This window comes from Lethenteron reissneri, chromosome 21 (assembly GCF_015708825.2).
Source record: "Lethenteron reissneri isolate LAM-NWPU_2019-01 chromosome 21, ASM1570882v1, whole genome shotgun sequence".
NCBI lineage: Eukaryota > Metazoa > Chordata > Hyperoartia > Petromyzontiformes > Petromyzontidae > Lethenteron > Lethenteron reissneri.
In genome coordinates, this window is record NC_083799.1 from 2,304,473 (window position 1) to 2,313,556 (window position 9,084).

Below are 9,084 nucleotides of genomic sequence, written 5' to 3' on the forward strand. Positions count from 1 at the left end.
CTATCCACAGTTACCCACAAATTGACTTCTCTTATCCACGAGTAAAAAAAAATTATGGATAACCAAGGACAATATAAAAATTGTAAAAGGATGAATTTGCCACGGGACCTTACTTACTCGCGGAATAACTATAAATAGGAGGAATTATGCGCAGTGCCTGCCGAGAAAGGGGCTCGTCAATACCCATGGATAACCCGTGGATATTAGGAGCCATTTGGCACGTGACTCCACTTTATACTTGAAAAATCACAGATGAGTAGAGTGGCATTTCAGGAGCTGTGGGGGTGCTCGCTTCACTTCAGATAATTATATAATAGGGTGGCGGATACGAGGAGTTTTGTATAAAATATAAATACACGTACTGTACATTAGTTTTTCTCATTGTCTTTGTCAGGATTTAGTATCAAATGCTCAAGTCAACAGACAGAGGGCAGAAGTGTGCCCTGGTGGTCGGTCCTTTATCAACGCCACTAAATAAATTACAAGCATAACCCAACACCTTTTTGGCTTCAAACGGCAGAGGTCTCACACTCGAAGCTCCATTAACCTAATAACATATAGGGCACATTCCCAGAGTTATGCTGCTGCAAGAAGCCCACCTGATAGCATTTACCAATTACCCCCAAATTTCACCATTCTGTTACTATTTTTGTTCATGCCCCTTTGAGGCCAAGGGCCACAGCACCCATTACTCCAGCACTATTATTTATATTATTTAGTGGACACATTTCCTGTACCATGCAAAAGTATTGTGTTAATAAATGCAACCTGTTCAAGGTGCATGGTCTTTCGGCTGAAATGTGGATCAGCAGACTTCACGAGGAAAAGGCGTTTACACTATGAGATCTCTTTTACCAGTGGCAAAATATAATAGTAGGTTTTTACCCTTTTAAACTGGTACAAAACTGACACCTTTATTCAAGGCATCATGTTTGCAATAACCACAACACAAGTAGTCGAAAAAGCAAACAAAAAGAAGCAACTCTGATCAAGATAATAATATGCACTGTTCTTGAAGTTGATTGGTCCACACCCGAGACGGCTTTCTTTAGAGCCTAGTCCCCATTGGTGTTGGACCAGATGACACCAGAAGGCGTACAACTCAAACACAGTGCAATATCAGAGTATTGAGAGCTCGGGATAAGCATTTACACTATGAGATCTCTTTTTCGACTACTTGTGTTGTGGTTATTGCAAACATGATGCCTTGAATAAAGGTGTCAGTGTTGTACCAATTTAAAAGGGTAAAAACCTACTATTAGAGGAAAAGGTGCTTTTACATTTTCATATTGACCTTTCCATGGCAACTATGTGAGCAGCATATGCTGAATGCGTAAATGACGTGCGACATTTATATTAACTCAGAGTCTCGGTATTGAGCAAATAGTGTTTTTTTAATAAAATGTAATATTTTATGGTTAGCAATATACTTGGAAAAATGTAATTAAAAACAACTATTGCACTCCTAATATTTAGCATATTTAATACTGTACTCGTAATACTCAACATTAATATACATGTGAAACGTTATTGCGGCAAAGGAAATAATCTTCAGTTGACCAGCAATGACCTGAATAAACACACATCAGCTAGTACTCATTTTGATGCAAAGCTTAAAGTATTTTTTCCTTTTTTCACATTTATTGATTCCACAATTGTTCAGTCCGATTCAGATGTTTATATATAGAACAAAGAACTCTCCCTTTGCTACGGATACTCAAAGCACCTGGCAATTATGGCTATCTGAGCAGGAAATGCAATGGAAATTCGAGGCAACAAAGCAATACGTTGAAGTGATTAAATGGTTTAATGGAATCGGTTATCTCGCATGATAGTCAATGGGAGTGACATTTCTTGACGAATTGTGTTTTTGATTTTCATCATGATCATAAGACTTGATCAATCCACAGCTCAATCAAGGCATCTCCAGTCCGTATTAATCCCTCACGTTAGTTTGATATATCAATGAGAATAGTAAGCGGGCACACCGATTTCATCCCTCCATCTTACTGGTAGGCACCTTCGTGGGCATGCTCGCTGCTTTGGCTTCCATATTCGACCACGGGCAACCATTGCTTCGAGTAACATGTTCTGTGGAAGCCAACTTTTTTAAAACAGTAAATAGGATGTCTCTAACTTGTATATGTTATCTAATCATCGTGTTCACCAATTATGTCTGTAATTCCAAGCATACGTCTTGTCGAACTTTTCAGCTTTAGTTACATTTTCTTTGTCAATGTTCATATTTTTTTCATCCATGTCATAACAGATACTATGCACTTATTAAACACGTTCTTATGCACACATTGGTACAATACTTTCCAAACCCACTCCAATCTGCTTTTTTATGCCAAGTTCATTCATACCGGCAGAATAAGTATGAATACCTAAGACAGTTACTGAATGCTATATGTTTATATACTTTGAATCACAATAATAATGCAAAATATACCCATTCTCCTTGAATTGTTTGAAGAAAAATATCGATCAAAGTACCCAAAAAAAAATCTACATATTCATTTATAACAATGCCAACGCAGTACCACCAACTACTTTGTTCAAATGGATCTAGTGTCCTCAAAACATCGCCCTACAGCATTGAATACGACCGTACATCTGTCCTGCCGGGTTGTCATGTATTAGGTTCAAATAGGATACGTAACAATCCTATAAAATTACATCCAAATGAACCGAACGCACTCTGGAAACACAAGGAGTTCGCAATTACCTATTATAGTCACTCAGAAATGTCTGTCCGTCCCGCGCGTGACGTCACCCCACATGAGACCCACCCCCCCTCATTAATATTCATAAGTGGGTGGATTTTTACACAAATGCAGAGGAAGGTCGAGCATGAATTAAATATTATATTACGCAAAGTCGCTTCAAATATGACGTTTCTTTACAGAAAGTGACGGTAACAGTGCTACATCCGTGCGTGATGTCACTGCAAAAGAGCCCCCCCCCCATTAATATTCATACACGCGTGGAAATGTACACGAATGCACAAGTCGTGCACTCCACATGTCGCACCCCTCCCCTCATTATTAATCATGAGCGGGTGACGTCACTCCACATGCCGCACCCCTCCACAATAACCACTAGGGGGTGACGTCACTCCACATGCCGCACCCCTCCCCAATAACCATTAGCGAGTGACGTCACTGCACATGGGGCAACCTCCCCCTCATTAATAATCATGAGTTGAGCAATTTTGCTATTGAATATTTAAGATTTACTGTAATATACACCCGTCCTTGGACGGGCAAAAAAGGCTAGTGAACTATATGCGCCTTTGATGGGTACTGTGGTTTTAATAAACAACAGGACGAGGTTTATGTTCTCTGACATTATCCTGCCTTCAAACCCTCTTTGATTACATGTATTAAGGGGGCTGAGATTACATCCAAAATGTTTCATAATATACCACTAATCTGCTGCTCCATTAAAATACATGTATTTTAAATGAAACCAGCTTACAGAACAGAGTGCATAGCATCGCTGTAAAAAAAATCTTAGTTATACATTGGCAAACTAAGATGTCAGCAACAGGGCATGATGGGATTACTTTCTTAAAATACAGCTTAAGGCAACAATGGCGATTTTTATTGCAATATTTGAAATGCCACAAGAAAGTATTTGATATACAGGATATATTTTTGTATACATATCCTGGCAATGATGACGTGACAGAAAGCAGAGCTGCAGGTACAGGTGTTGTAATATTTACTCAGCAGGCTTGAGAGCGGTACAACAGCATCCTGTAGTCACGGATTCATAATTTTCTATGGGCTGTGCAACACATGCACTCACTACGATGTCTGACTGCGTCATTTGGTTATTAATAGCGCTTATAGAAAGCAACATTATTCAAGTATTGTGGTACATTGACATCTGCCACACACCCACTGGAGGACAATATAACAGTGCTGCCTACGACCACATTACACAGCATGCATCCGATCTCAGAAGCTGATCAGTGCTTGGATGGACAACCACAATGCACAGCAGGATGTTATAGGCTGTGGGACTACGTAGAAGTGCAAAAAAATAGTGGACTCCTATGCATCCACAAATATTCTCCCGGCCTTCAATCGACACTGATCAGCGTGGTGAATGGTAAAATAACCCCCTTTGACTCACACAGCATGGGACGATGCTCATCCATCAGTGAATTGACAAAGGGCTGTAACATGTGCATACCAGTAATGCATATACTCTATAGTAGCACTTTATCTGTATATTGTAGAGTATATGCAACAGTGGGAAACACCGCAGTATATTTATACAATATAATACTCTAGTATTATATATACAATGTATAGTGTACGGTACGTTGTACAGGTCTCACGTGTCAAAGAAACGTCACAAATAATTGTCACAAACAATCGATTGCGTACCACATATATGCACGTATACAATCCGTTTACATGAATGAAGTAAGTGCACATACAATTATTTATGACACACACACAGCAACGTCAAAATAGGGCACAAGAAATTACAATACCTGTGACAAGAAGCAACGTTGGTTGGGTCTACGATTCCAGTCATAAGACATCATCGGAGAATCAGTTAACATTTCATGATGAAAAACAAACGAACACAAAGGATGTCCCTAACCCTACAACAGCCCAACCCCGACGAACCTTCAGAATAAAGAGGCCAAGATCTCACACTCCTCCACGGCCCAGAATATGAGTTCCCATTTTAGGGTGGTTTTCTAAGTTTCATTTCAATGAGGTTCAGGAGAGCTGAATGACTGATTGTAACGTTAACTGGCCAACAGGGAGCCACACTCACTGGGTAAAGTTGAGCATTATAATGTAAATGCCCCAAGAGTGGTGTACCACACCATAGGAATATGCAACGCTCATGCTGGGTTTCAGTAACCACCAGGAGGGCCCCCAAACCCACCACGGACGGGTTCATGACATTCGTGTTTAATCACACAGCATGGGGATGTACACTCACCACGGGCTATGATGTTAATTTGTATTTCACTCACATGTAATACTCACCACTGGTGTTTGCTAATGCATCATTCATCACACTGTGAGCCATTCGACGTGTGCTATGAGGAAGGGGCATTGCCTAAAACGTCACCTCTATATATATATTTTTTCCTTTTAAAGCTAATAAGGACTATACAACACGAGCCATACTGTAGCCCACACTTAGCATTGCTCACGTAAACTTAACCAAGCAGCAGTCCACACTTACATATTAAAGTTAACCACACTGCCAGCAATGCGCACCATGGGAACATACCGTCAATAGCATCATGACAAATTAACCCTCTGGGAGCCATACTCACCATGCATAATATAATATTCACCACGCTGAGAGCCACATCAACCCTGGGGCACATGAATATGCATCATTACATTATACCAGAAGACTACACTCACTATTACTACTGTAATATGGGACACACTGAGTTACACCGTACCATGTACATCACAGTCCTTTTGCCAATCTACTGCTGGATGAGGGCTTTGCGACAAAGGATGTAGATCTTACAGTTGATTGACCACATGTCACCATGCTGGTCAGACGTGGGGAGCATAGAGGTACAATGCAACAATGGATTTTGAGGCCCTGCCCTCTGCTCCTTATGATCTTCTATAAAATCACTAACCACAAATACCATGGGTGATGTCACCAATGAGATTAACCACATTTACCATGGGCGATGTAACAATGACCACAATCATTTCAATACTCACTTTCAGGTCTAATTTGCCCATGGGTATTCAGAGTACTAACCAAGTAACATTAACCACACGTGGGCCCACGATCACCATGGGCAGTGCAACATTCGTAAAGAAAGTCATAACTTTATTAACACTGGATGTAAACCATGCATAATGGGGCAATGTGATAGTCATGCATTGACCATACACGAAGGTACAGTCAAACGCGGACAATGTTGATGTAAGTTTAACACGTAGGCTTTCGTGACCAATGTTATTCATAATCAACGTTTTTGGGTTTAGATCGCGTTTATTTATAAATGTGTCGTAACCCTCCACCACCCGACACGGCCAATCAGTAAAAATGTGTCACGTTGACAAAGACAAATAGTTCACTGCTTTAGCCCACCGGTGTGTTGAAGCCACAACATTTACAATTTGAGTACGCCGTTTCGCTGGTAATTGCAACCAGCATCATCGGGCAATTCGCCAGAATGGTGAGGCTCTGCTGTCTCCCGTTCTTATATAGAGCAGCAGCAGGGTGACGTCATCATTAACTCATCAACTCATCAGGTGCAAAGATTCAAGGGGGGAGTGATTGTAATTATATACTAGATTAGTAATCAGGCTATTGTTACGATGCGAGTTGTAGATTAGTAATCATTTGGAATGTTTTTTTTGTGATTATGCTACATTAGTAATCAGTTAGTGGTTGTTTCCCTTATAAGTAATTGTAATGTACCAGCGAAACGTCGTACTCAAATTGTAAATGTTGTGGCTTCAACACACCGGTGGGCTAAAGCAGTGAACTATTTGTCTTTGTCAACGTGACACATTTTACTGATTGGCCGTGTCGGGTGGTGGAGGGTTACGACACATTTATAAATAAACGCGATCTAAACCCAAAAACGTTGATTATGAATGTTGATGTAACATTAACCATATATAGTATAATAGGGTTTTCCCCTTTTGGCATCCTCTGGTCTAACACCGTTTGAGACGAGGCTCAAAAGAAAGCTGTCTCTGGTGTGGACCAATCAGTTTCAAGGACAATGCATGTATTATCAGAGTATTATGATATATTAGAATGTTTTATTTTTATTGTTTTATTATTTCCCTTATGCGTGCCTTTACCGAAAGATCCAATAATATGAATCCTTGCAGTCACGAAAGCTTTAAATCGAAATTTATCAGAGTTTTTTTTTATTTTGCATTCTGACCACAAGCATTGTGGTTAATGCAGACACGATTCCTCGTCAAAGGTTTCACTTTGGTGTTTTAACATCTCAACACCTGTTTTGTTGCCAGAAAAAAGGGGGGGGGGACCTATTCCCATATTTTGGTACTGACAAAAGAGGGCCCATGACATATACAGTATGTAGGCTACACTCTGAGCATGTGAGTAGTAATACTAATTCCATTGTGCGGCACATGTTACAGCACCTTGTAAGGAAGGTGCTGTACTATATTGTTACATCTTCCATGTAAAATGTGGGGTAGTGTACAGCACAGTACAGTAATATCACCCAGTGTGGTCAATGTTCCATACCCACAAGGTAAATGTGATTACGTTTTGACAGCAGACCATTACGTATTGCGAGTGGTTAATTTAACATTTCCCACGGTATTATTATACGTGCTTCAGACTGTTGTGTTCACCGAGACTAATATATAGTACGTCACCCACTGTGTGAACAACACAACAATTACTCGTGTCAATTGTGATCGATACATCCCTGCGTGTGACACGTGCCTGGGGCGGCAGCAGCTTGAACCGTGGGGACTGCGTGGGAGGCTTTCATCCAGCAGTGGAGACAGACAATGGGATGATGGTGATCACAAGCGGTGCAAACCAATATTTGTGGCATACAACTGTGGTTGCTTTACCCTTAGCCAGAGTAACACGTGGTGAGTACTAGACAGTACAGGACAGCAATACCCCAATATTGGTAGAGACCCATGGATGATGTTACATGTAAATACTGCACAATTACAATACCATTATATTTTACGTGCAAGGGCAAGATGCATGTAGAGGGGAGGCATTGTCCGGCGTATCTATTGTGTTTATGTTATCCGCAGCGAGGATGATGATAATTATAGGTTAGATGGAGCTAAACAAAGAACAGCGTGTTACGGTGTGATCCGCGTGTGTGTGTTGTATGTGTGGAGTGTGTGTGTTGTGTGTGTGGTGTGTATGTTGTATGCGTGTGTGTTGTGTGTGTGTGTGTGTGTGTGTGGTGTGTGTGTTGTATGTGTGGTGTGTGTGTTGTATGTGCCGTGTGTGTGTTGTGTGTGTGGTGTGTGTTGTATGTGTGTGTGTTGTGTGTGGTGTATGTGTGGTGTGTGTGTTGTATGTGTGTGGTGTGTGTGTGTTGTATGTGTGTTGTATGTGTGGTGTCTGTGTGTTGTATGTGTGTTGTATGTGTGGTGTGTGTTGTATGTGTGGTGTGTGTTGTATGTGTGGTGTGTGTGTGGAGCGTTTGTTGTATGTGTGGTGTGTGTTTGTTGTATGTGTGGTGTGTTAGTGGTATATTTACGCGTGTGTTGTAGGACGTATGTGTGTGTATCGTGTGTGTGTGTATCGTGTGTGTGTGTATCATGTGTGTGTACCGTATGTGTATCTCGTGTGTGTATCATGTGCGTGTATACATTGTGCACGTATTGTGTTGTACATTCATCTGCTCGACCGTACCGTGCGAGACAAGAGCGGCTCCATGAGGGCTCCACGTTGCTCCGAATCGCTGCTCATAGCTTGTACCGGCAGCCCGCGTCACTACAGCACTAAATATAACTATTGTAGACACACTGAAGGGCCGTGACGACCTACCTACCACCCATACTCACTCACTCACGCAAGCCACACACACACAGAGTAGTCGTAGTAGTAAACGCGCGTGTGTGTGTAAGCGTGTGTACCACAGGCAGACGCGCGCACACACAAAGACGACCGCAACACGCGGCGCCGCCGGCTCAGCGAATAGGAGCAGGAGGAGGGGGAAGGGGGAGGAGCTTCGCAGGGAAACCCCTGGGCCCGGCTGCTGCCGACGTCATAGAGAGGAGGTTTGGTGGGGGGTGGTTAGGGGGTGGTGGTGGTGGTGGTGGGGGGTGGTGGTGGTGGGGTGGGTGATGGTGGGGGGGTGGGGGTGGTGGGGGGGGGGGGTGGTGGTGGTGGAGGGTGGTGGTGGGGGGGGGTGGTGGTGGTGGAGGGTGGTGGTGGGGGGTGGTGGTGGTGGGGGGTGGTGGTGGTGGGGGGTGGTGGTGGGGGGGTGGTGGTGGGGGGTGGTGGTGGGGGTGGGTGGGGGGTGGTGGTGGGGGTGGGTGGGGGGTGGTGGTGGTGGGGGGTGGTGGTGGTGGGGGGGGGTGATGGTGGGGGGGTGGGGGTGGT

At 42.9% G+C, this 9,084-nt stretch overlaps 1 protein-coding gene across 3 annotated transcripts in view; it reads right to left on the reverse strand.

Annotated features, from left to right (window-relative positions):
• Window positions 1-8,653, reverse strand: part of LOC133345035 (sodium-driven chloride bicarbonate exchanger-like) — a 75,842-nt gene extending 67,189 nt beyond the window's left edge. For 2 of the 3 annotated variants that reach the window (XM_061555413.1, XM_061555415.1), the window contains exon 1: window positions 8,392-8,653. In XM_061555413.1, coding sequence (XP_061411397.1) covers window positions 8,392-8,448 — 57 coding nt within the window. In that variant the 5' untranslated portion in view covers window positions 8,449-8,653. The remainder of the gene's footprint in view (window positions 1-8,391) is intronic. The other variant, XM_061555416.1, reaches the window with a different exon arrangement.
• Between the last annotated feature and the right edge of the window lie 431 nt (window positions 8,654-9,084).